The sequence below is a fragment of the Giraffa tippelskirchi genome, chromosome 10 (genome assembly GCF_054371585.1).
Source record: "Giraffa tippelskirchi isolate mGirTip1 chromosome 10, T2T-mGirTip1v1.2.pri, whole genome shotgun sequence".
NCBI classification, from domain to species: Eukaryota; Metazoa; Chordata; class Mammalia; order Artiodactyla; family Giraffidae; genus Giraffa; species Giraffa tippelskirchi.
In genome coordinates, this window is record NC_137284.1 from 141,955,547 (window position 1) to 141,983,192 (window position 27,646).

General features: G+C 48.1%; 1 protein-coding gene across 3 annotated transcripts; it reads right to left on the reverse strand.

The window, feature by feature from the left end:
• Positions 1 to 836: 836 nt before the first annotated feature.
• Positions 837 to 18,763, reverse strand: AKR1B1 (aldo-keto reductase family 1 member B). Of its 3 annotated transcripts, XM_081532934.1 has the most exons (11): positions 18,260 to 18,343; positions 18,099 to 18,149; positions 9,346 to 9,513; positions 8,546 to 8,662; positions 7,250 to 7,327; positions 6,813 to 6,935; positions 6,212 to 6,318; positions 5,803 to 5,884; positions 5,218 to 5,301; positions 3,293 to 3,375; positions 837 to 1,236 (listed from the first exon to the last, which is right to left on the reverse strand). In XM_081532934.1, the coding sequence occupies exons 1-11, from the start codon at positions 18,263 to 18,265 to the stop codon at positions 1,194 to 1,196; spliced, it is 942 nt and encodes a 313-aa protein (XP_081389060.1). In that variant the 5' UTR covers positions 18,266 to 18,343; the 3' UTR covers positions 837 to 1,193. The 3 variants fall into 3 exon arrangements, with proteins under 3 accessions (XP_081389060.1, XP_081389058.1, XP_081389061.1); XM_081532932.1 differs by lacking the exons at positions 18,099 to 18,149; positions 18,260 to 18,343 and adding an exon at positions 18,660 to 18,763; XM_081532935.1 differs by lacking the exons at positions 5,803 to 5,884; positions 6,212 to 6,318; positions 18,099 to 18,149; positions 18,260 to 18,343 and adding an exon at positions 18,660 to 18,763.
• Between the last annotated feature and the right edge of the window lie 8,883 nt (positions 18,764 to 27,646).

The following is a 27,646-nucleotide window of genomic DNA, read 5'->3' on the forward strand; positions in this document are numbered from 1 at the left end:
ACTGTCTCCTGCAGTTTGTTCAAATTCATGTCCATTGAGTCGATGATGCCATCCAACCATCTCATCCTCTGTTGTCTCCTTCTCCTCCCACCTTCAATCTTTCCCAGCATCAGGGTCTTTTCCAATGAGTCGGCTCTCCTGAAAACTTTCTTTCATTTCTATCACTGGAAGATATAGTGAGAAGGTAGCCATCTACCAGCCATAAAAGAGGGCCCTCATAAGAACTCAACCATGCTGGCACCCTGATTTATGACTTCAGACCTCCAGAACCGTGAGAAATACATTTCTGTTAAACCACCCAGTCTCTGGTTTTTTGTTATAATTGCCCCAGCTACCAATTATTGCTGCTTTTCTTCCCTCTGCCCCAGACAACGAGCTTCATGAGAGCAGTCTTTCGTGAGTGGTGCTGTTTAGAAACCACAGGACTTTGGCCTTCACAAGTAGGAGGAAAACCCAAGTAAATCTGTGAAATTATAAACGGGTTCGTGTTTCAGTCCTAGAGCTGTGGCTCTCAGCTTGGCTGTACCAAGGGTCACCTGGGGGGTCCTGCAAACTCCTGATGTCCTGGCTACACTTGGACCAATTAGATAAGTTTCCAGGGATGAGGACCAGCATGCTAGCATTCAAAGGCCCCCTGGGTGTCCGAGGTACAGTCAGGAGGGGATCCAGCCCCCTAAAGCTAAATGGGTACAGTACTGAGGTCCTAAGTGCTAAGATGCTAAGTCCTTCCTCCTGTTGTGGAGCTGAGTGGCCAGCTGTATGGTATCTGGGGAGGAGGGTCGAGGGACACAGAAGGCAGTGTACTCTTTCAACAAACCAAAACAAAACAGACAGCATCAAACTCATAAGAGCACTTTTTATTTGAGGCAAAGAAAAGTCTAGCTGAAAGGATTACAGTTCCAAGCAATCAAAACCCCACTGTTAGAGGCACTATTCTGATTTTGTAAATTCAATTTAGAAGAGTATTTGGGTTGCATATTCCCCAGTTCCCCAGAGTAGAAGGGCAAAGGAAAACTGAAGAGACTTCTACTAATCTACTGATTCTGACCCAACACCAAGCTGGCCGAGCCCTCGCCGGTTTGTCTAGAGGTCGCTGACCCGCTACTGAGGGACACGGGCCAAATTATGCTACACACAAGAAAAGTGAGGTGGGAGACAGCAGGTCACCTGGGCAAGGGCAGGCACCCGCAGCTTCAAAACTCCTCGTGAAAGGGGTAATCCCTGTGGGAGGCACAGCTGTCAGGAGGAAATAGGAACACATTAGCCTTTCCCGGATGAGATTTCCACTGTAACCAATTTCAAATAGAAATGATGTCTTGAGTACTGTACATTAATGCATATACACGGAATCTAGAAAAATGGTACTGATGGACCTAGTCGAGAACGGACTTGTGGATATAGCGGAGGAAAGTGAGGGTGGAACGAGCGGAGACAGTAGCACTGATACATATATACTATCATGTGTAAAACAGATAGTCAGTGGGAATTTGCTAAATAACACAGGGAGCCCAGCCTGGTGCTCTGTGATGACCTGGAGGGGTGGGAATGCGGGAGGAGAGGGAGCCTCAGGGGGAAGGGATATATATAATTATGACTGATTCGCATTGGCGTATAGCAGAAACCAACACAAAATTGTAAAATGATTTTCCACCAATTAAAAAAAAAAAACCAACAGCCTCACAGATACAGAGAACACACACATGACAGAGCAAGTGCTTGGAACACAGGGAGCAAGAGGCCACTGTCGTCTCCAGAAGCCTCCTGGGACCAGTGGGAGTTGAAATGAACAACTAAAGATGCGCTACAGGAAACACAGGGAGAGGAGACAGGCTGGACGTTGAGTTGGGGGTGGAAAGATACAGGAGCTGTTTGCCGAGGTCCACAGTCCTATGGCCTGTGTTGGAGGCATACTGGCGATAGTGCTGGAAAGCCTGGCTGGGAAGAGTGTGAAAGGCCCCAGGGTGAACCCTGCTTGGGGCAAACAACTCTTTCCTAACCCACTGCACATCAGTGGTCTGCAGCAGCTGCCCTACCATACGCTGTGTCAGCAGCTGGAAGGGGAAAGGCAACTGAATGAATGATGAGCGGTTCTCAAAGGAGAACAAGGATGTAACTTGGTGACTGACTCGCTTCTCTCTTCCCTCTCCTTTGCCCACTAGATCAAACAAGATTTTAATGTCTAAAGGGTCAGTGCCATTCACACATTCAGAGACATCAGAGAGGGTCAGTGGTAAGCTCCGCCTATGGCCACAGCGTGGCAGCCACACGCGCACAGGCAAGGGCTCGCCCCAAGCTCAGGCGAGAGTTGTTAATCAAGAAGCAAACCTGGGGACACCTGCCAGGAGAGTGGGGGAGCCACCAGGGATGCCAGCTAGGAGCTGGAGAGAGAGCACGGGCTGGAAAGACAGCGAGCACCCAGGCTGGCCGGAGGGAACGCTCACACTCTGCTTAGGAGAGTAACTACCAGAAGGGACAGAGAACAGTGAGGTCGGACGATACAAACAGTGACAGAGCAGGTCCTTAGTCTCCGTGTAAAATGGGGAGAGTCTTCTTGAAAGCAGGAAATGTGTTTTAAACTTTCCTGAGTTAATGTAGTGGTACGAAAAGGAAAAAAATAAAAACTAAAAACCAAACCCTACTTCCTTGTCATCTCCTTCCAAACTACAAATCAGAGGGAACACATGGAACCAGCTCATTCTCCTGGAGAGGTCTAGGTGGCTCCACTGTCAGAGCTGGGGTGCTGGCGGGCCCCGAGCACATAGTCTTCTGACCAAAACCCTCTCACGAGTCCTTATGGATAAAGAGTCACAGGGAAATTCTTCCAGGAAGGTGGGGGCAGGAGCCACCTGGAATATTCTGGTTTCATATGAGCCACTCAATTTTGAAAAGTGAAAGTCAATATACCTAGATGGGTGGGACAAGGTAAGAGGGAGGGGATATATATAGACATATAGCTGATTTACTTCCTTGTACAGCAGAAACTAATGTAATATTATGAAGCAACTATACCCCAGTTTAAAAAAAAAAAAAAAGAAGCTGTTTGGCTTCCAGGTTACTGCAGGTTACACCAACAGTGCACAGGAAGAGGAGAGACTAGGGCAGGGCGCCGGGCATTTGCCCGGAGCTGAGTGCGGCTCAGCTGACACGCCGTAAATGCTCCCTGCTGCATGCGGAGGAGAAGGCCAGGTAATGTGAACAAGCCAGAGCTGCTGCTTGAGCAGGACCTGGGTGGTAAGACCTCCAACAGTTATTCTTTCATCTGCATCCCTCCAGGGGCTCTCCCGGGACTCACCTCACCAAGGCACAGGCCCTCCAGTCCCTGTTGAAGCTGAGCAAGGTGTTCATATCCTCCTTGTCCAGTTCAAAGTCAAAGACCTGAAAAGAAAACAAAACAGAAACCACAACTCCAATAAAGCTCTGTAAATAGCTATTCAACACAGGTAAGGGCTTCCCTGGTGACTCAGTGGCAAAGAATCTGCCTGCTCATGCAGGAGACTCAGGTTCGATCCCTGGGTCGGGAAGATCCCCTGGAGAAGGAAATGGCAACCCACTCCAGTATTCTTGTCTGGAGAATCCCATGGACAGAGGAGCCTGGCGGGCTACAGTCCATGGGGTCGCAAAACAGTCAGACATGACTTAGCAACTAAACAACAAAATCCAACACAGAATATGAAAGCATATGACCAGCTCCAGGCAGGACCACTGGTGAGGTGTTGCCTGCTGTGCAGAGGGGTAGGAAGGAAGACTAAACTCAGAGAAAGTTTTATTACACGGTCACTCAGAACGCACATGTTTTATCTGGGTATGATACAAACGATGAAAACAGACCTTTCCCTTCTAGATCCTCCAGGCAAAATGATACTTCTTTTTTTTCTATTTTGTTCACTTCAAAACCTCTGCCCAGGGAACTCCCTGGCAGGCCAGTGGTTAATACTCTGTGCTTCCACTGCAGGGGGCGAGGGTTTGATCCCTAGTCAGGAAGCTAAGATCCCACATGCCATGTGGCCTGGAAGCTTAAAAACGAGGAAGGGGAACGTGTGTATATCTATGGCTGATGTGTGGCAGAGACCAACACAATATTGTAAAGCAAGTGTCCTCCAATTGGGCTTCCCTGATGGCTCAGATGGTAAAGAATCTGCTTGCAATGCAGGAGACCCAGGATCGATCCCTGGGTTGGGAAGATCCCCAGGAGAAGGCCATGGCTACCCTCTCCAGTATTCTTGCCTGGAAAATTCTATGGACAGAGGAATGTAGGAGGCTACTGTTCATTGGGTCGCAAAGGGTCGGACACAGCTGAGCGACTAACACATCCTCCAGTTAAAAGTAAATCGGTTTAGAAAATAACAAAAGTGGGTCTTTAAAAAAAATTTTTTTTTAATGAAAATGTTTCTTTTCCAATGCTTTGAAAAAATAAAAGAGGAAACAAAAAAAAATCCATCTCTAGCAGGGTATGTGTTTCTCATGCTCACTATTTTACCCCCCTATCTACCTCCCCCACCCTGCCCAGGCCCCAGGCGGCCAGCAGCTTGTGTTCCAGCCGCAGCCTCTGGCCAGTGGAACAGGAATGATCAGTAGCTCTCCCTGGAAACAGAGCCATGGGAACCAGGGCTTGGGTAAAGACAGAGAGCTGCTCGCCTCAGGGACAGCAGAGGCTCAGGGACACTGGGACCCTCCTGGTGAGCTCATCTCCTGGCCTGGCTCCCGACACTGGTGCGGGAGGGGCTGTGATGTTAGAAGGCCTCCTCGGCTCCGGCAGGTGCGCAGAGAATCCACACAGAACACCTCACTGGAGCCCTGCAAGGTCTCTGCAGGCCACGGAGCTGTCAGCACAGCAGAGTTTCCTGAGTGCTTACAAAGTACCAGGTGCTGTGTGCATCTTATTTCATCTTCGTGATAACCCTTGAAACAGTTACCAATTTTACAGATGGGGAATCTGAGCCCTGATGCAAATCCAGGCAGCATCACTCAAGAGCAACATTTCTTGGGCAAATGACAAGTCCCTGAGAAGTCCCAGCATGGGTGTGTGCATGTATAACGAGGCCCAGGTCCACCCTGGCACAGCACTGCCACCCACAAGGAACCAGTGTCCCATGTCTACAGTGGGCTCCCTGTCTGAGAGGAGATGGCGGGGGGCCCACACATGACCATCCAGAGGCCCGATGAAAAGCTGGCCCCTCCTCCACCGAGGGGACCCCGGGCCAACCAGCCAAGACTTACCTGGAAGTTCTCAGCAATGCGTTCAGGTGTCACCGACTTGGGGATCACGATCAGGTTCCTCTGCATGGGGAATCGGATCAGCACCTGTGCAAAGAGATGCCGAGTGCATACGTCCATCAGGAGCTCTGCACTTTTCACTCGCCTAACCTGACCACCCCCTGGCCCACACCCGAAGAGAGAAACCCCAGAACCTCACAGTGAGGAGACCAGCTCAGGGGTGATGCCTCACGCCCCGCAAGGTGGAAGGGAAGTGCTCAGGTCCCAACCCCCAGCCCAGCTCTCAGCCTCCGCGTCTCTCTGTATGTTACTCCCTGTCTAGCAGCTCGCGCTGGCCTTTGGGAGCACACAGCTGAGCCCTTCTGCGAGCAGAGATGGGCTTTCCTTAACAGGGTGAGTGTGGACCCTCATGGTAGCCTTCAGAGGTAGCGGGGCAGGTCCGATCATCCCCAGCCCCACACGGTCTTCTAACGCTCCTCTGGGCCCTTTCTACCACGCTTCAAGACCCTTGCTTCTCCAGGCTAACGGGAACCACCACAAATGCAGGAAGTTCTGGGAACAGTCACGAGAGCCTGGAAATGGCCGCACCTGGGCTGTGGTTTTATTGTGCTTGTCTGCAATCGCTTTGATCCTGGGGTCATCCAGTATGGAAGGGTCCTCGGGCTTGGCCCTGGAGACAGACAGCAAGACGGTCTGCGTGAGCGACCACCGTCACCACTGCTCAAGGCAGCCGTGACCCTAACCCTAAGGCCCATCGACCTCAGAGGGCAGCCCGCCAGTCTCCTCCTGACTCAGAGCTCAGTTACAAACTCACAACCCTTTGGAAAAAGAGGAGGCATCCTGCTACTAGAAATGCCGACCAGGAAACCCAACAGGAGGCTCCCGGGGAGGTCTGCTGATCACCTCGGAAGCACTCTCCTTGATGCTGGATTTTCCTTTTTCAGCTATTTCTAATCTCTACCAACAGACAAGAGAACACGATTCCACAGAGACTCACCAGGGCCTGTCGGGAGAGCCGAGGGGACTATAGGCAGTCACCACAATGCCTTTGGAGTTGCAGTACTGGATTAACTTCTCCTGAGTGAGGTATGGGTGGCACTCGATCTGCAGATACACACAGGAGGGTTGATGCTGCCCCGTGTGGGCACAGGCCAAACCGGAAGTCTTCCCTGGCTAAGAACCTTCCCTCCAGACAGAAAATTATGGGCAACCCGCGTCCCATCTACTGGATGGGTGGTGACAACTCTTATTTCCTGGCTAGTATTCTTGACATTAAGGATCCTAGTCCTGTTACCATGGCCACGGGCCTCGAGGGTTTTTTCTGGCTTTGGCCATTTATCAACTGTGACAGGTCTGAGGATGTCAATGCCTGCACACAGCTCGTCAAGAGTCTAAGTCATCACAAGCCAGGCTCAAAACCCTTTCTCTCCTGCAAGTTTCACTCTCGGATATGGCACCGTCTTTTCTGAGCCATAACTCAGGACTCTGCCAGTGCCCAGGGACCCACCTCCTGGGTGATATGGATTAACAAGGAACCGCTAGCATCAGAGTGTCACAGAACAGTCTCCCACACACACCAGCTTCCCTGCTGACATTACCTGGTTAACCGCCGGCTTGTATTTTAAGCCAGGTTTGTTTAAGATCTTCTCCACTTGGAGATGGTTGAAGTTGGAGACTCCAATAGCTTTCACCAGCCCTTCGTCCACCAGCTCTTCCATGGCCTAGAAACCAAAGAGGGTCCGCTTGCTGCTGACATGTGCCCAGAAGGACAAGGACCAGAAGCACCTCTTATACCAGCCAGCTTAACAGATCATGCCCTTACTATTTAGTGCCAGCAAGTCAGATCTTTGGGAAGACAAGAGGCTTCGAGACAAAAGCCAGGATGGCTTTGATGAGGCAGGAGGAGCCACAACAGTGACAGAGGAACAATCATGGCAAAAGAAATGGTAGAGCAGGTCATTCACGCCTGGTCCCTTACAAGGAGGCCCGGGGAGCCAGCAAGAAAGGGGAGGCCAAGCCCCAGGGGCTGCCTTACCGTCCAGGTATCCACGAAATCTTTCTCACTGGGAATCACGTTGCCGTCCTCATCCAACGGGAAGAAGTCTTTCCCAGGCTGCAGTAACAATCAAAAACAATCACAGACCTGCAGAGATCTACCAGGGCAGACGCACTGTGGAAAGCAAAGTTCTAAAGCAATTACTCTAAACTGCAACAGCTGTCTGTTTTCAGAGGATAATCAAGGGCAAATCCATGTCACTGGGAAAAAGAAATAGCAGACAGCTCCTGAAGCCTCCAGACCCCTTTTCTATCAGAGGGGTGGGCACTGACCATTGTGTGGAGATGGACAATTCTCAGTCAGTGAGATGAAGCCTGCTATGGATGGGGGTATCTGGATAGTGGGGGACCCAGGGCCCATGTCCTGGCTGGACCCAAGCCTACAAAACCACCACCTCACCGAGCCTCACCAGCTTATTGTGAAAAAAACAAAGGATGCAAGTCAGGCCTGGATACACCACAGTGCAATAAAATAAGAGCTTCAGGGTAAAACTCGCATGCTTTCACACTGGTTGATGAAGCAGAAAACTGAGCCTGTGGCTAGATGGAGGTTAAGGGCAGAATAACTCTAGAGCTCTTCTGTGTCAAGAGGAAAGTTGCCGAGGTTTATCAAGCTTCCGCAGGATGTCATGTGTATGGAATACAGGAAAATGCATGTATTAAGTGCAGGGTGCGTGCGTGCGTGTGTGTGTGAAGGTGCCTGAGGTGGTGGGGAGCAGTGGTAGCTGATGATGCCTTACCGGCAGGAGTGGTAGCTGATGATGCCTTACCGGCAGGAGTATCACCTCAGCTGTGTTCACTGTTGCAAAGGTTGAAGTTACCCAGTTACCAAATAACAAAGAGTCGTGCTCCTCCAACTCTGAAACATGCATGTGAGCCACCCTTGGTTTGGGTCAAAGGGCTGGGTGGGGCCCGAGGCAGATTTCTAACAAGCTCCAGGGCAAGGCCACTGCTGCTAGTCTAGGGACCGCAACTTGAGCACAGTGGCAGGGGCACATACAGAGGGTCTATCTGCCCGCGACCTGCTAACATTTGAAAAGACCCTGATGCTGGGAAAGACAGAGGGCAGGAGAAGGGGACGACAGAGGATGAGATGGCTGGATGGCATCACCAACTCAATGGACATGGGTTTGGGTGGACTCCGGGAGTTGGTGATGGACAGGGAGGCCTGGCGTGCTGCGGTTCATGGGGTTGCAAGGAGTAGGACACGACTGAGAGACTGAACTGAACAGGAGAGGGCGATGCCACTGGCGACCCCTGAGCCCCAGGCCCCTACCTTGAAGCCCGTGGGCCAGTGGATGAGGTAGAGGTCCAGGTAGTCCAGCTTCAGGTCACTGAGCGTCTTCTGGCAGGCACCTTTCACCAGGTCCTTGTCGTGATACGTGCACCACAGCTGAAGCCAGGGAGGGAACACGTCTTAGTCCGCAGGCCAGGAGCCAGATGGCTCGGGGACAGGGGACTCACTTTCCACACCCCACAACCCACCCACTTCACCGTGATGCTGTCAACAGTGGGCACAGAGATTCCACTGCACACTTGGATCCTAACTTCCCAAAGGAAGGGAGGATAATCAGGTCAAGGAACCCTTTCAGGAGGACCAAACTGAAGGCACAAAATGGAATGGGCAGGTTGGCAAGCCAGCCCCAGGCCCTGAACATAGTTCTCAGGGCATACTTTCCCACCAGGCTGGTCTTTGTGGGGCCAGCCTCACCCTCCCACCCAGTATCTCTTGGGTACCACCAAGAGAGCTCCATCTGCAGAGGGGAACCAAGTCCTATCATCAGAGATAACCCTCTGGAAAGGGGTGCCAACCCATAGCCTTGGCCTAATCAGCAAAGGGCTCCAGCCAATGGGTCCCAGTGGAATGACCATCCAATAGACAGGCAAGCCCTGGAGCCCACATGGCCTTGGGTGTGGCCTTGAGTCAACACATTTGCCCAGGAAGAACCGCCTGCTGGGTGATAACCCTAGCCGTGTTCAGAGACCCCAGAGTGCGGTCTTGGCTCCTAAACGGATGCTGCCCTGGATGAACATGGACAAGAACCCTCCCTCAGGCTCCCCTGCGGGGTGGGGTACCTTGCTGACGATGAAGAGGTCCTCACGCTTCACCACCTTCTCCTGCAGCTTTGCCTGGAGGGCCAAACCCACCTCGTTCTCGTTCTGGTACACATGGGCACAGTCAATGTGACGGTACCCAAGGTCAATCGCCACCTTCACAGCCTCTGTCACTTTGCCTGGAGGGGACTGAAAGAAACAGGAAATGGAAGGCATGGGGATAAGACCAAAAATGAAACAAAACACAGTCTGCACACAAGCCAGGAAGAAGGGAACCCTGGCTCCTTAGCAGCTCCTGTTCCTTCAAGGCCCGCAAAGCCAGGCCACCCCAGGTGAAACGCTGTGGTGCTTCACTTTAGGAAAATCTGACCATCCTTTACTAGCAACACAGATCACCTTAACTATATAGACCAAAGCCCCTCGCTTCCTTGTTTGTTCAGCATCTGTTGATTTACAAATCACTGTAAAACAAACCACTGTGGTGTTGGATAAGACTCTTGAGAGTCTCTTGGACTTCAAGGAGATCCAACCAGTCCATCCTAAAGGAAATCAGTCCTTTAGGACAGAGTGTTCATTGGAAGGACTAATGTTGAAGCTGAAACTCCAATATTTTGGCCACCTGCTGTGAAGAACTGACTCACTGGAAAAGATCCTGATGCTGGTAAAGATTGAAGGTGGGAGGAGAAGGGGACAACAGAGGATGAGATGGTTGAATGGCATCACCGACTCAAGGGACATGAGTTTAAGCAAGCTCTGGGAGTTGGTGATGGACAGGAAAGCCTGGCGCGCTGCAGTCCATGGGGTCGCAGAGTCGGACGCGACTGAGCAACTGAAGTGAACTGTATAAACAAAAGCCCCCACTATCTCTATCTGTTAGGTTCCTAAGACAATGAGGGATACTACTGCTTTCAAACAACTCAAAATGCTTCAAAATTGCTGTTAAATATTCACCCCAAATCCCGTTTGGTTCTCAAGTTCCGGCAGTGAACGCCTATGACTTATTTTCTCCTTCCACAAGTGGATTCTGGTATTGGTCATCACTTGTTTTTACACAGTCTGGGGAGTATCAAAGTCAAAAACACGACTGTTGCAGGTTCAAAGGCCTGTGCTCAAATCTCACGGTGTAGGAATCTGCTTTAAGAGGTGGAGGCGGGAGGTGGCTGCTCAGAGGCATTTAGTGGACAGAAAGGAGTTGACAGGAGCAGGAAACGGGAGCTGTGGAAGACCATCATACGATTTGTGGTCAGAGCTGCATGGAGACTGAACGCTGCCCCTGCTTGGACCATGTATGTGCATATCTGGTGAGCAGGAAGGCAGGGCACCACCCCGCCATCCAGCACCCAGCCTGACTGTGCACACACCCATCTCCGCGACACTCCTGCTTGGACCAGAGAGGTGGAAAACAAACACATGTGCATTGGACTGTTGGGTGAATAGGGCGCATTCCTGCCGAGAGCTGGGGTAGAAAAGAATGAGCAGGGGAACTCCCCGGGGGCCATGAGCAGCTGCAGACATCTGCTGTTTTGATATCAGCTGTTGCGAACAGAGGAAGGCAGAGGAGCGCAGGACCGAGCCATGAGCTCGCCCAGCTCACTTGTCACCCCAGAGGGAGCAGGCGGGGGCAGACGGGCAATGCTGACCTCGGGTGTGACATCAGACGACCTGGCCATCTCCTAGGTCCCCCGGAGGACCCAAGCTGTACTTGCAGTCTTCCCCACCCTTCATGGTGAAAGGAACAGAGCAGGGAACCTCAGCATAGCCAGAAATACCACAGCTTCCCTGGGGCCCCCTGGGCACTGCTGTCGCGGATGAGAGCAGGGCACACCCCTCCCTAGGAGAGAGAGCCAGGTGGTATACAGAGACACAGGTCAGGGACTCCAGCATGCCATCAACTTTCTTCAGGCTTGAAGGTACCCTGGCTGGATTTTCTCTGTGGGGCCCTGTACTGTGCTGGTCTAGCACCTCACCGCCCCCAACCCCGGGCAGAGGGCAGGCACCTTTCTGAGGCCCGGCCACACACTATATCTGCCACAGTGACTGGTACAGGGCCCGAGATGTGACCCCAGGCAGGCCCACAAGATTCCATCTTTGGACCTCAGCTGGCACTCCCAGGACACAGATTCCTTCTGCTGGCGACTCTGTGCGGGGAGCACATGTGCCAGGAGGTGCTAGATGGAAGCGGGGTTTGAGGGGCAGATGAAGAGTGGACGAGAGACAGCTCCTGGTCACATGCTTCATAGCCCTGGATCTGGTACTGCTGACAACTTCTAAGTCAGTGACTCCTCACACGCAACACATCTTCTTTCCTGTTTAAGATTAAATTGATTATTTGGTTCCTTGGGACCAAAAGAGTGCTGAGTAGGATAATTAAGGCTGCTGAATGATTGACCCAAAACTTTGAAAAAAAAAAAAAAGGTTCTTGTGATGCTTTTATAGAGGAGCCAAGGCCAGAAATGACCTACAAGAGGTCACCAAGAAGTTGTGGCTCCCCGACCCTTGCCCGGACAGAAAAGACAGATTAGTTGGAAAGCACGTGCTGAGAAGCTGAGTCCAAACTGCTTTCAAAGGACAATGAGGAGCAGAAGCGAGGACTGTTGGGCATTTCCAAATTAAATACGTACAAGCTATGGCAATCCATAAGACTCCAGCAAACGGATACTACATGTTGGCTTCCCCTTTCCAGAGACACCATTGCAGTGATGCGGGGGAAGGCTGCCTGGGGCCACCGGCCCTGTGTGCAGTGGGGACAATGGCTCTCACCTGGGCTGGGCGGGCCAGGGCCAGCCCAGGGCCAGGCATGCGGTTACTAGAAGGCTTGTGCCAGGGCAGGTCCTGTCACAAATGGAACCTGACCCGCCTGGTGTGCAGTGCACAATGGCTTGGAGAGAAAATAACAACAGCTCCCGCTTGTTATGGATCAGTCTTCACCAGTTTTTAGGTGTATCACTGAATTGCATCTCCACCACAACCCTGGTTATCTGTGATCTCTGCAGAGTTTACGAAACTGGCCCATGATCGAGCAGTGAGAAAGAGATGTCAGGGTTTGAACTCTGGCACCAGGACCTGAGGGCCAGCCTTGGGTCAGGCCTGTCCTTGGAGGAAGGGAGACACTGGTCACGGAGAGAACAAGTCACCCGGGCTTGGAAAACCATCCTCTGGGGTGAAAATGTACCGGAACCCACAAACTACGTTCAGTACTAATTACCCAGAACCCTCCCCAGGAGGAGACTAAACTAACTTTCCTCATCACTAATGAAGCAGCTGCTTTAAGATCTGGTGGGGGAAAAAAAAAAAATGGCTCGATAAACTTGGGAATGCCAACACACGATTCCACCATCTCCTCACCCCCTGGCCACATTGAAAACTGCCAACACAAGGCAGGGGTCCAGACTGAGGCTTTGAAAAGAGGATAAATCATGAAAATATGTTTCTATACGTCTAACAGGAAATCCACAGAAAACCAGTAGAGGAAACACCCAAGTTATGAATAAGCAAATTATACAAATCATACAGGCGAAATCATGTTTGAAACTCACTTCTGCCACTAATCTGCCCTGTGACTTGGGCACATCTGCCCATGCCCATCCCCTCAGAACTTAGAGCTCTGAGCTTGAGCAGCAACTGGACAATGTTCTGGCTGATGGTACCAAGTGACGTCGCTGACAGGTCTCTGTACCCCTGAGACCTGCCCCCCCACCCTAAACTGGGCCTGTTTCCTTTTCATGTAACACTCCAGGTCAGGCAGTCCCAACTCGAATAATTACTATCCGTGTCTCTGTCTCTCCCCTCCTTTTAAAACCTAATCATCTTCCACTCTGCTTGGAGCTCGTGCTAGTTACCTTAATATCCCTCCCTCTATTCCCTCTGCAAGTCAGAAGCAAACAAACAAACAGCAAAAATACCACAGCTCCAAACTTGGAGAAGGGAATGGCAATCCACTCCAGTATTCTTGCCTGGAGAAATCCATGGGTAAAGGAGCCTGGCAGGCTACAAAGTCCATGGGGTCGCAAAGAGTCAGATACAACTTAGCACACACAGCTCCGAACAACAAAGGTTATAAAACAGTGTTATTGGTTAAAAAACAAACAAACAAACAAAAACAGTATCTCAGAGATTGAGTCCTTTGTAGTTTTAACATGGGGATGTCTGGAAAGAGAGGACTGTGTTCTTTCTGACCTTTTAAAAATATTTTCTTCAGTTAGCAGGTATCACTTTTGTAATGAAGAAGGGGGATAGGAATAAAGGAAAGTTCACTTTGAGGGGGGGAAAAAACCTGGGTAAGAAGTTTAACAGCGTGTCAATGATAAACTTGGAGCAAAAATAGGTAACCATAACTTTTGATGAAAAATTTGATTGATAAAGAAACAGGGCACCAACCTCTAAGGCCTTGAAAAGTAACACATCAGAGAAAAGTTGTCACTGAAAAGCATTGTTTAACCTCTTCTGATTAAACAGCTTCACTTCAGAGAAACTCAATCTACATTTTAAAAAAACTAACCTTACTTTTTAATGAGAAACGCTGGGCTGGAAGAAGCACAAGATGGAATCAAGATTGCCAGGAGAAATATCAATAACCTCAGATATGCAGATGACACCACTCTTATGGCAGAAAGTGAAGAAGAACTAAAGAACCTCTTGATGAAAGTGAAAGAGGAGAGTGAAAAAGTTGGCTTAAAGCTCAACGTTCAGAAAACTAAGATCATGGCATCTGGTCTCATCACTTCATGGGAAATAGATGGGGAAACAGTGGAAACAGTGTCAGACTTTATTTTTGGCGGCTCCAAAATCACTGCTGATGGTGATTGCAGCCACGAAATTAAAAGACGCTTACTCCTTGGAAGGAAGGTTATGACCAACCTAGATAGCATATTTAAAAGCAGAGACATTACTTTGTCAGCAAAGGTCTGTCTAGTCAAGGTTATGGTTTTTCCAGTGGTCATGTATGGATGTGAGAGTTGGACAGTGAAGAAAGCTGAGCGCCGAAGAATTGATGCTTTTGAACTGTGGTTTTGGAGAAGACTCTTGAGAGTCCCTTGGACAGCAAGGAGATCCAACCAGTCCATCCTAAAGGAGATCAGTCCTGGGTGTTCATTGGAAGGACTGATGTTGAAGCTGAAACTCCAATCCTTTGGCCACCTCATGCGAAGAGTTGACTCATTGGAAAAGACCCTGATGCTGGGGAGGATTGGAGGCAGGAGGAGAAGGGGACAACAGAGGATGAGATGGTTGGATGGCATCACTGACTCGATGGACATGGGTTTGGGTAGACTCCGGGAGTTGGTGATGGACAGGGAGGCCTGGCGTGCTGTGATTCATGGGGTTGCAAAGAGTCAGACACGACTGAGCGACTGAACAACAACAACAACAACTTTTTAATTATCGGTTTTGTTTAAAATACTAGTGATGTCATGATATAATTTTCTGCTTCTCATTATATATAAAGCATTTCAACTACATGTATGCTAAACAGACATTTTTGGCCTAATTTCTCAAAATGTATTCCAAGTTCCAGTTAATTTATTTAGAATCTTCTGGAAGAGAAATTGGCAAACTTTTTCTGTTAAGTGGCCAGACAGAAAATACTTTAGGCCTTGTGGGCCAAACAGTCTCATCACACCTGTTCAACTCATCTGCTGCATAAACAATATTTAAAGCAGTGAGATGTGTTCTAATAAAACTTTGCTTATAAAAATTACCAACCCCTGGGGGTTGCTGGAAAAGCACACAAAGAAACGGGCATTAGGCAACAGTCCCAGTCTTGATTTGTCCCATTTACAACTAATATTCTCGTTTGCAGTTCAGCACCTTAATAACCAAAAGGTAATTTCTCAGGAGTCAGTGGTTAAGACTCTACCCTTCAATACAGGGGCACTGGTTCGATCCCTGGTCAGGGAACTAAGATCCCACATGTCATGTGGTACAGCCCAAAAGTAGACAAACAGAAACCCTCCCAAAACAAAACAAAATAACAAAATGGTATCCTGATATTGAACATAAAGACATTCTGGAGACTGAAAGGGTTTATACCCTGCTCCAGTTTAATCAGTGGACAATAAAGTCTGGGGAAACCTGTGTGCTTACACACGATGCCCCTATCTGATGGTTTTATACCAAGAAGACTTCAAGTCTGCCACACTCATAAGACTCCAATAGAATAAGCATCTGGGAGAATCCAGAGAATGACGACAATGTCCAGTCTTTCACCTCAACAGAGGCGCTTTTATTGCTTGGTGCAGATAAGCCAATCTCATTTGGCTCATGTTCAATTACGTCCAAATTTACAGTTTAATAATGTAAACTACAATTTCATATGATAAAGAGGAGACTGCCTAAGAAGGATCTTTTTCGTTGCCTTATCACATGAAAACAGTCCATTTTGGCTATGGTTTCTACACCAAAGCTCACAACCAGGTCTGGCCACAAACACAAACAAAGAAAACTGAGATTAACTGTCTCTCACTCAGTGTGAATCCAGCTGTCCTAAATTACACCACTGTCTCCACTTGGTTGCAATGGAGGCGGCCCAGGTCTGGCCCTGCGCAGGCAGGACTTATTTAAGTATCTTCGCTCTTGAAGACCTTCAGGTGGAGGCCTGCAGGGAGATGAAGCAGGCGAACAGAAAGACATGCTACTGGTTTAGCGCTGACTCTTCTAGCCCAGGATTCCAGGCCATCAAGAGCATGGCCTGAGTTCTTTCTCAGCATTTTCTCCTAAAGGAAGTGTTATCACCCTCAAAGAGGCAAAAACTGGTTTGTTGGGGGCAAAAACAAAAACACATATCTTATTAAATGTTCTGTGGCCTGTCAAAGAGTCACAGGACACACACAGATGTACTGTCTATCTGTGATGTTGAATTTTCATTGGGTGGGGGACCATTAGGGGGAAATGTCTCAAAGGCTTGTGGGTGTGGGCAGAAGATGATGGAAAAGCAGCAGAGAAAACTGTCCTCCATTCCTAGGCTTGGAGTATGTAGGTGAGTTACAACAGCTATTTACTATCAACAAGTTTTCAGCTAGTTCCAAACATTTATCAGCAACAGGACACTGGTCAGCATCAGAAGTAATCTGTTTTAGCCGCTTCCTGGGAAGACAATGCCCGTGGCTTATTTACCGTCCACTGGGGAAGGCAAGCCTGCCAAGGGGAAACGGCCTCTAAGCCACATGGGCTTGGAGGCAGAGATGCTCTCCCAGTGGGCTGAAACCTTCACCTCCAAGGAGAGGACGGGAGTCTGAGGACCTTCAAAGTAACTGACTGGAGACTCCCAGAGCCCTGCCAAGGGTCCAAAGGATACAATACAGCCACCATGATATGGAAGATCCATGGGAACCAGGAACTGCCCCCACTCCCAGGGCCTCCCCAGTTCTCACAAAGATAAGCAAATGGTATTTAGGTCACCCCATTTTTGTCCAGCATCTGTGAAAATATCTATTTCACACATACAGGGGAAAGTTATCAAACACTATTCATATACTTGTCCTTATAAAGAAGGAAATCTACTCCAAGCCCATACTTAAACCATTTATTTCACTATCACCTCCCCTACCGTGCCTCTACACAATTCCAAACAACTTCAACTCCTCACCCACTCCCCCAAATCTGAAATTATCTTACTTCTTCGTATTAATTCAACATGTTATCCTTAGGATATCTACCATTTAATAGGCTCTGGAGCCTATTAAATAGTTTGTGACCAAGTCAGATGCTACCCTTACACTCAACGAACTTACTGGAGTGAATGATCTAAACGTACAGATTTATAGAGCTATCTTAACTAAATATACAGCTTTGGGGGTAGGTTTTAAGAGCTCAAGCAAATGATTTAAAGCCCTGTTTTAAATCAACTTTTACTCCTTATTTACCCCCAGAGTACTGACTTTGAAACGATGGACCTAAGGTCCCAATTTTTGAAACCATAAACTTAGAAGGCTCAGCGAGGTGGTGGTTCTGTTCCAGTGACACATGTATGTCTGTGTGCTGCCTCAGAAATTGTAATTTGCCACTGCCAAGCAAGTGTCTGTTTACATCCATTCCAAGAGAATAACCTATGACAGACTGAATTTAACTTGGTACAATGGTCATAATTCAATTACACCCTTAGAGCCACCACTGGACTTTGGAAGGAAACACAGGGCACAGATAACTCAGATTGCTTTGTCCGAGAAACACTTTTCATAGGAGGCAACTCCACGACAGTGAACGTTTACAAGATTTCAGCTGCTGATTTTAGGGTAGAGATAAATACCATCCTCTGTCTCTTTCAGGCCATTTCAAGGTGCCCTTCATCTCTAGTCTTTTCTTGTCAGTGTGCAAATGGCCAATGCCCAGTCCTATATTTAAAGTTCCTGGAAAACCCGAGTCATAGCCGTGGAATGTAATGTACAAAATACCCGAAGCTAACTTACAAGCTGTTTAAAAATTGGGGTTTTTGCCCCGGCGCCCGTAACATCACTCCTCAGTGCTCCCCAACTGTCAGATACTCAGGCTATCATTTTTACTCCTAACCTTTTCCTGGGGACGCTGTGAAGAGGTTCCAGGGGTGCCGACGTTTTCGGAGGCAATTTTAACTACTGATGCCAGTCCACAGTTCTGCATGGGCGGGAATCTCCCCTCACCACCCGCACCTCCGCGGATTCCTTCGTCCAGCACAGGACACCCCGAGGGGCACGCCGGCCTCCGGGAGTTCAGCGACCCGCGCGTTTGGGGACAGTGTAAATAGAAAGGTCCTGGGCACACTCGTGCCGCCTAATTCAATTACCTGCAGACTCCAGGCTTACCTTGGGATGCTTATTCCTGAGGGAGCAAAGCGGGAAACGGTTAAGGACCAACTATTTCGAAGAAAGAAAAAAGGCGCGGGCGCCCACAGGTGCAGTTAGACGAGGGACGCCGGCGCCCCACGCCTCTTTTTGCTCCATCTCGGGGAACGCCCCTCCCTGACCTCCATCCACCGAGCCACAGCGACGGAGACTCGGGAAAATTTCCCTTAGACCGGCGCCCCCTAGTTGCCTTTCCAGTTGAGATTGGATCGCATGCACGAGGGGATATATGGTGTCGGCCACCCGCGAGCCGTTCTCAAGCACCTGTTCCCCTCCCTAGCCCACCCCACCGTAAGTCCCCCGGCCCGAGACCGAGGCAAGCGCCCCGCCCGCCTCAGAGCCCTGGCTCCCGAACCGCAGGCCCAGATCCCGCCGGGGACCCGACCAGCCCGAGCGTGGCTCCCTAGAGGCCTGGCGTGCGCCGCGGGGGCCGCTGCTCAGGGTCATTCTCGGTCCCTTCCCGCCCCAGGCCGCGCCGAGCACTTAAGCGAGTCCCGGAGTACGCTCGCCAGGGCACCTTACCTTCCAGGTGCCCAGCCCCAAGATGGGCATCTTGGCGCCGGTGTAGAGCACGATGTGGTTGGCCATGACTGCTCAAGCTCCGCTGTCTGGGATCAGAGGACCGTGCAGAGCAGGCTCAGCGCGGTTCTTTAAATAGCGGGTGAGGCAGGCCGAAGGGGCGGATATGATGGGCGTCTGGCTCGGCAAGCGCAGCTTCTGATTGGCCGCCCCGCCAATCAGGATGCCGCGCGTCTGTTTAGCCCGGGGGTCTATGCGAGGAAGCGCCTCCTGCTAGGTCCTAGCGGCACCGGATTCCTTTTGAGCGGGCGGTTTACCCACGCCCCCACGCGGCGCAGCGAGCACCGCCAGCAGCTGTGGAGTGTGGAAACACGAATGCTTTAGCAAAAGTAACAGAATTCCCATAAATAATAGCCTGGGAAGGAGTTTTGGTTTCAGGTTGTTTTTTTTTTTTTTTGAGAGCACAGAAGGATAAGTTTATCTATTGTTCAAGCCTAGTAGCATGCTTTTTTGGGGGGGAATTTGACCAAAGCCAGGAATTTAATTTGTAGGAACACACTGATGAGATGGTTGGATGGCATCACCGACTCAATGGACATGAGTTTGAGTAAACTCCAGGAGTTGGCGATGGACAGGGAGGCCTGGCGTGCTGCAGTCCATGGGGTCGCCAAGAGTCCAACACGATTGAGGGACTGAACTGAACTGACTACTACTGCTGGAGTTTAGCGCCCTTTGCTCTCAGTAAGGTGCACGCCAGAGAAATGGTTTGCAATCTTGTTGCAGAGCATCAGCTTGAGATTTGGGTTTGTCTAGCCTGTATGTAGCCTCCTAGGGCTATCTAAACACTCCGCCCTAGATGTGAACTGTTTGTACACACTGAACGTGGTTCAGCAAGCCTTTCTCCTAAAGCCAGACTCTCTTGAGGTTAGGAATCCTTGATGAGCTTAATCCCAAACACGCAGAGGACATTGAGTCTTTGGAAAGTAAGACTCTACAGAAGCAGCATATTTCATACACAGTAACTTAGCAAAGCTCTCTAGATGAATAAGGCAGAAACCCACAAAAGAATAGTTAACTTTAATATTATAGCTTCAAGTATGCCAAATTAGGAGGAGTAAGATGATTGGGCTTCCCACGTGGCACTAGTGGTAAAGAACTTGCCTGCAATGCAGGAGACAAAAAAGATGTGGGTTCAGTCCCTGGGTGGGGAAGATCCCCTGGAGGAGGTCATGGCAACCCACTCCAATATCTTGCCAGGATAATCCCATGGACAGAGGAGCCTAGTAGGCTCTAGTCCATAGGGTCGCAAAGAGTTTGACATGACTGAAGGGACTTAGCAGCAGGTAATGAGTTAATCAGTCCTAATTAGCAGTCCTAACACATTCTTTCCCAAGATAACCAAAAGAAAGTTGCTGAAAGACCTTTGTGGACAATTTTGGCTTCTTTTGAACAACCCCTTTCCATGATACCGTACTCTACCTCAAACTTGCTCTTCCTGCTCTATCTCCCTTTAATATTTCCCCTAATTATGTGAGATTGGGAACTACATTTGCCTGGGGATGACTCAGAACCCAGACCTCTTTAAATTCCATTCTGGTGATTTTCCTCTCAGTGCCTTCTAAAAAGTGCCCCCCCCCACCGCCCCCGGAAAAATTTGTGCAAAACAGACTAGGCCAGAGACTTTTCCATTTGACTTTTATAAAAACGGTTGTGGGTAGGCAAATTCTGATACTATTTCCCCCCCAATAATAACAATTTGAGTCCTACAGCTAGGAACTTGGTTTGTGGTAAAATAGCAGTAGTCATACCACTCTTTATGCATAAATCTCTGTTGGTATAGAGGCTGCTGTCCTAAGGGCTAGTCTCATAGAGAAATTATACACCTTGAGTGAGCAGGTTGGTATACACAGAAGGGTCATCTGTTAGGGACATACATTCAATATAAATGGCTTGTTGTTGTTTCTTTGATGATTGAGTTTAACGGTTGACCGTGGCATGAAGGCATAACTGGCTGAAAATGAAGTATTCTGACTGGGCTAGCAAATGTAAAAAGTCAGACCTGTGGATCTTCTATAGCAATAGTGGTACTATAGTGCAGACATACTGTTGTTATAGTCACTTTACTATTCTGTTACTTCTGTAATCTTTGTAAAATGCTGTTGTGCACATATCACAATTGAGCTTTAAAAAAACCGTCAACAGAATTCTTCTGAGAAACCTTCTAGTAATCCCTAGCAAGAGCAATAAGAACCTTAAAGGACTCTAAACCAGTAATCCTGTCATGAGAACCAGTAATCTCATTCTGAGGGAGTAATTTAGAAGGAAAATACACATACATGCACACAGACACCTTACTATAGGAATAGGGCAGGGACTGGGCAAGTGAGGTACTTAGGTGAAAAATTGCAGCCTGAATGTGGATACTTCCTTAAATTTTATACCCCTGGCATTTCACTTGAATCACCCTAGTCTACACACACACCCACACACCCACACACACGTATGTTTGAAAAACAGTTCTATACACATAATGGAAAACTATAAATGTCCAACAATAGCAAGAGACAAGGTGTAGCCATTAAGGGAAGACAGGGGCTTTCCTGGTAGCTCAGTGGTAAAGCATCCACCTTGCAATGCAAGTGACACTGGTTCAGTCCCTGGTCTGGGAAGATCCCACATGCCTCGGAGCAATTAAGCCCTAAGCCCATGTGTGCGCCACAACTACTGAGCCTGTGCTCTGGAGTCGGAGAGCCGCAACTACGGAAGCCCACACACCCAGAGCCTGTGCTCCGCGACAAGAGAAGCCACTGTAATGAGAAGCCCATGCACGGCAACAAAGAGTAGCCCCTTCTCTCTGCAACTAGAGAAAGCCCACGTGCAGCAACGAAGACCCACCACAGCCAAACAATAAAATTAATAAATCTTTTTTTAAAAAAAAGAATGAAGACAATCTAGATATAGAGAAAAATATATACGAAATAACCCTAAGGTTACCATAGGAAACAGTCATAGATAGGACATGGTTACAAACATGAAAAAAACAACATGTGACATATGGATAAAGTTAGGAAGAAGCCGAAAGTAAGGGTAATACTGTTTGTCAGATTATTTAATTAATAAATATGGGGGGTTTTTTGCAATTAAAAGACAATTTTCTATTAACTCTCCAATTCCTATAGGATAAAACTTAAACTCTTTAGCTTGGCATTCAAGGTCCTGTGAAATCTGCTGTAACTCTGTAAATATATGAGAAACTACCAAATTGCACACTTAAAATGGTGAATGTTATGGCATATGAATTATATCTATGTAAAGCTGGGATCAGCAAGCACACGGAGGTTACATGCTACCTGTCCACACAGGTTAGTTGAGGTGAAGGGAGGCAGTAGGCTGTAGTCACACAGTCCCTCAAGGACCCAGGCTAGAGGTTCCACCACCCTGGTTCACAGATTGCCCCAACCCAAGTCTTCACGGTTTGCCTCAAGAGAGTCAAAGAGCACCGAAGAATCACAAATGAGCGATAAATTGTTTAGGCCTGGAAGTGGCACATGTCACTTCCGTCTATAATCTTGGCCAGATCTAGTTGCAAGGTCCTGCCTGTCTTCACTGAGATGAGGAAGTGTCATCTTCTTGTGTGCAGAGGAGAACAGAACACAGTAGGATATAGTGATCAACAAAGTGTATTCCACACGGACAAATAGCTATTGAGCCCGTATTATGTCTCAGGCACTGCTTCAGTCACTTTGTGAGTGCATATGTGTGTGCTAAGTCGCTTCAGTCGTGTCTGACTCTTTGTGACCCAATGAACTGCAGCCCGCCAGGCTCCTCTGTCCATGGGATTCACCAGACAAGGGTACTAAAGTGGGTTGCCACGTCCTCCTCCAGGAGATCTTCCTGACCCAGGGATCATACATTATATGCAGGTGCTGCTGCTGACAGGAATAATATAATAGCTAATTTCTGTGCCTGGCACTATTCTACAAACATTGTATGCATTAAATCATTTAATCTTCACAACTACTCTTTGCAGTGGGTAGTATTAGTCATTGATTTTACACATGAGGGAACTGAGGTACAGAGAAGGGGGGAAAATATTGCTAAGGTCTCATAGCAAGTTGAGGGCTTCCCAGGTGGCACAAGTGGTAAAGAATCTGCCTGCCAATGCAGGAGACACAGGAGACGAGGGTTTGATCCCTGGCTCCGGAAGATCCCCTGAAGGAGGAAATGGTAACCCATTCCAGTATTCCTGCCTGAAAATTCCCATGGACAGAGGAGCCTGGAGGGCTTCAGTCCACGGACTCACAAAGAGTCTGGCATGACTAAGCGCAAACGTGTAACAAGTGGCATGGTTAAGATTTAAACCCAAGGAGTCTGATGATAGCACCTGAACTCTTCACTGATACATTGGTGGCTTTCAAGTCATTTTACTGTGACTCACAATAAGGAATAGATTACATTTGTTGACTGAAAAAAAAAAAAAGCACAACCTAAAAGTTGAGAATTATATTTTATTTGGCAGTCTTCCTAAGAATTTAAGCCTTAGGAGAGTCGGCCTCTTAGATTGCCCTGAGGGATTGCTCCTAAGGGAGAAGCTAGCATACGTAGGAGTTTTTGCAACAAAGATCAGATAGAGGGATCAGCAAAAGATTACTGTTAATTAAAGGAAACCAGGTATCTCAAGGTAAGGAATTTAGCGATTTTCTTTGTCTGGGAAGATGCAAGGGTCCGGCTCATTGAAATCATTCCTTTGATATGCACCTCAGCTATCTGTGGTCAGTATCCTGGTTTTTTTCCATCCTGAATCCCTTCAAGGTACACCTCTGAGGGGTGGCTGCAGACGCTGACGGCTTGCTGGCCACAAATTCTTTTTTTTTTTTATCGATATGGCAGGTGAAACAGCGGACATATATGCATATATAACAGAAACAAAAGACCTACAAAAAAATTTCATCCTTATTATGTGTGGCATACTCTGATAGTGCATATTGTTTTATTTTTCTAGTATTTATTGCAACCATGACTCACTCCCAGTTCCATGATGAATGTTTTATGATCTACTCTTGGGTCATGGTCTCCAGTTTGGAAAACTCTGCCCTCCATTCACATCGTGGCCTCACCATGACTCTTCATTTCAGGTAGCAAGAGAACTGTGATAACCAGACACCGCGCACCTGACCACAGCAGCGCCCAGAGAAATCCACAGGGTGAGCATTCCCAACAGGCCAGCAAAGGTGTCTTTCTCCCATTTCTGCCCACTTCATCCTTCGTTACCCTTGGAGGAGCAATCATCATTTTGGAATGAGAACACCTGAGATTGGTCCTCTAGAAATGGGAAGCAAGGAAAGGCAAAAGAGAAAGTGTGGAGGTCACAGGAAAAGAACAGAGACTTGAGTCCCTATCATGGAATGGGCTGGACGTGAGAGACTCAGGGAAATGGTCTGATGGGGTGTCAATACTTAATTGTGTTTGGTTTGCAAGATGAGGTTTAGACGATAAACATCATTGGAAGAACTGTCAATATTAACCTTCCTCATCGATACTGCAGGATGAAAGTGAAAGTGAAGTCGCTCAGTCGTGTCCGACTCTTTGCGACCCCAGGGACTGTAGCCTACCAGGCTCCTCCGTCCATGGGATTCTCCAGGCAAGAATACTGGAGTGGGTTGCCATTTCCTTCTCCAACTGCAGGATAGCCAAAAAAAAAAAAAGAGAGAGAGAGAGAGAGAAAGAGAGACAAACATTGTGTCACCCTTAGCACAGTTGTTCAATAAATTCTTGTGAATAGTAATATCCATGTGAGAAGTGAAGGTGGTAGTTGCTCACTTGTTTCCAACTCTTTGCAACCCCAGGGACTGTAGCCCACCAGACTCCTCTGTCCATGGAATTTCCCAGGCAAGAATACTGAAGTGTGTAGCCATTCCCTTCTCCAGGGGATCTTCTTCCCAACCCAGGGATCGAGCCCAGGTCTCCTGTACTGCAGGCAAATTCTTTACCACCTGAGCCACCAGGAAAGCCCAGTAATATCCATGGGTGCCTCCTGTGTATCAGGTGCTTCAAATTCATTTTCTGATTTGATCCTTATGGCCTCCTGGCCAAGACAACCGACTGTATTCCTTTCCCATTTGGAGCATCAAAGAAACTTGAGGTTTGGTAATATTGATTTTGCAAGGCCAACAAGTCAGTAAGTGGCCTGCTTTTAAAATTTTGATATTTTTGTTCATCATGGATTTTTTGGCATTAATATAGGTTTTTTAAAATATTGCATTAAAATATAATCTATCTCGGTTACTGAGATTTTTGGTGCCCTCCTCTCCTAAATTCTGTGTAGAGGCAAATTTCCGCCTCACCTCACATTGCCTAAGAGCATCCAAATAGAAAGGAACCAACTCCCAGAGGTGGAGTTACTCGCACAGAGCTTTCAGTATCCACACCGTGAGCATTCATGCTGTCTACACTATTACAGTGCGAGTGTGAGAGCACGTGTGGGCCTGTGTGGGCTTCAGCACAATTTCCTGTCCCTGCAGCTGCGATACCACCCTTTTTCTTCGAGTCAAAAAACCTAAGAGAAAGCAAATCAATGAGGGAGGCATTGTAAGAAATGCCTAAGACATTAATGAATTCTTTATCCTGGGGTGTGGTAGCTCTGTGGCTGAGAACCTCTGTTGCCCATGGCTTCTCTTTCCTGAGTGAGAGGACTCAGGATGCTTGTGGCAAGAGGAGAGACTTAAGTTATACATCATTGCCAGCTGAGGGAATGAATGGGCCTCGTATGCAAATAAATGTCTCCTGCACTCCGATTTAGGAATGGATTACTAGTGAGATTGAGGGGTCTCCTCATTTATCTGGGGTCCTGGTTTTGGAGGTGGGGATGGAGGGTATCGGGTCAGTGATTCTACAGAATTGATAACACGGCTGTTGGTATATTCAGAAAGCGTGTCATTCCCCATGAGCATGGACTTGGATGAGGTGATTGATAACTTCCTGGCTGCCAGCCCCTGTTTCATCCTCAGTGCATACTTTTGCTCAGAAAATCTTCTAGAAGAAGAAAAGATGTCTGTGCACAGATAAAGCACATGTAGTATTAGCAAGTTTGACATCTTTATGGGAGAGGTATATTCAGTCAACAAATTCATTCACTTATACTGTAATATTTATTGAATATTTAATGCCAACCCACTCCAGTATCCTTTGCCTGGGAAATCCCATGGACAGAGGAGCCTGGCGGGCTACAGTCCCTGGGGTAACAGAGAGTCAGACACAACTGAGCAACTAACACTTTCACTTCACTTTCCATGCCAATAAGTATTGTTTTAGGCTCTGTGATTACAGAGATAAACAGGACAGTCTCTGGTCATATGCAGCTTCCTCTCTAGTCTGGAAGAGATAGTAAACATACCTAAAAGCAAGCTAATGTAATATCCGGCCAGATAATGATAAGCCATGTGATGAAAATAAAGGAGGTGATCAGGATAGAGAAGAGGGCAGGGTTGACAGTCTGGACAAGGAGGATGGAAAGTGAGGTGAGCCATGTGCATACTTAGAGAGACACGTTCCAGCATGGAGAAGAAGCCTCCACGGACCTTGAGGATGGTTGAGTTGTTTTGTGTGTATGAGGCGTGGCGGAGAAGCAAGGAAAGATTGTGACTCTTCTTATTTGCTGAAGAAGACGCCCCAAATACCTAGGCAACAGTAGGAGCTTATCATTTAATGACACTCTTGCTATTTCTTCTGTACCTTTGTTTTGATAGTTTCAAGATGCTATAATTTGTGCTTTCCTTTACTTTGGTGGGGGCTTCCCAGGTGGCACTAGTGGTAAAGAACCCGCCTGCCAACATGGTTTCAAACCCTGGGTTGGGAAGATCCCCTGGAGGAGGGCATGGCAACCCACTCCAGTATTCTTGCCTGGAAAATCCCACGGACAGTGGAAGGCTATAGTCCATGGGGTTGCAAAGAGTTGGATATGGCTGAAGCCACACACATGCATGTTACTTGGATGGGATGTTCCAGAATGTGCCAACCACTAGACCCCTAAAAATTTTATTGGTGTGGCATGTGTCCTGAGTCTTGATGGGGTTTATTTCCCACCCTCTGGAGGACATGCTTCATTCTAAGGTCTCCAATGTACTAGCCATTTCTTGCTCAGACAGTCCAATTAGCGTGCTGTCGGTGGTATAGTGGATCCATGTGGGATGTCCTGAGGTCCAGATATCTGTGGACTATGACAGAAGATGAGACAATTAACTTAATCCTGGGGAAAATCTGTAAATGCATACTATTGTCCGTTCTGTCTAAATGGAAAAAGCCTTTGATTCTCCTTATTGGTGGGAACAGGAAAACTCCATTTGCCAGGGAAACATAAATGCAACAATAATTGCGATAGACCTTGGAATCTAAGCTGGATAAAGAAGGAATCAAGGATGAAGGGATGTTGACTGTCTAGTGAAGGTAGAGGTGAGGGACAGCGAAATGAGATAAGATTAGTCAGTCAGAGGTCTTAATGGTGCCAAAGAATTGATGAAGTATGAGTGTTAGAGGAAATAATGGGATAAGAAGTGTTGGTCAGGATTTGATGCTTAAATTTGAGATTTAATGGTAGGTTTATTGGCAAGTAACAGTAAAGAGGGGGAAATTTCATAACAATTGAAGGGAATCAACTGAGATATTAGAGGTACCAAGAATTATGTGGATATTGAAAGTTGCCGAGAATAGTTACAGAAACCCTAGTGAGATATGGAAGAGTGACCCTGGGGTCAGTAGAAAGGATCGTGGGGCTTACAATTTGAGGCTACATGCTTCACAGTATCGGAGAAGGCAATGGAACCCCACTCCAGTACTCTTGCCTGGAAAATCCCATGGACAGAGGAGCCTGGTAGGCTACCGTCCATGGGGTCGCTAAGAATCGGACACGACTGAGCGACTTCACTTTCACTTTTCCCTTTCATGCACTGGAGAAGGAAATGGCAACCCACTCCAGTATTCTTGCCTGGAGAATT

Bases quoted from the DNA above. Each gene is read 5' to 3' on its own strand.
- AKR1B1 (XM_081532932.1), bottom strand. From the start codon at position 18,725: ATGGCCAACCACATCGTGCTCTACACCGGCGCCAAGATGCCCATCTTG. The intron at 5,302-5,802 runs GTGCGGCCATTT...CTCTTTGCACAG, and splicing joins ACAATAAAACCACAGCCCAG to GTGCTGATCCGATTCCCCAT. The intron at 1,237-3,292 runs GTGAGTCCCGGG...TCCTCCTGACAG, and splicing joins AGGGCCTGTGCCTTGGTGAG to CTGTGCCTCCCACAGGGATT.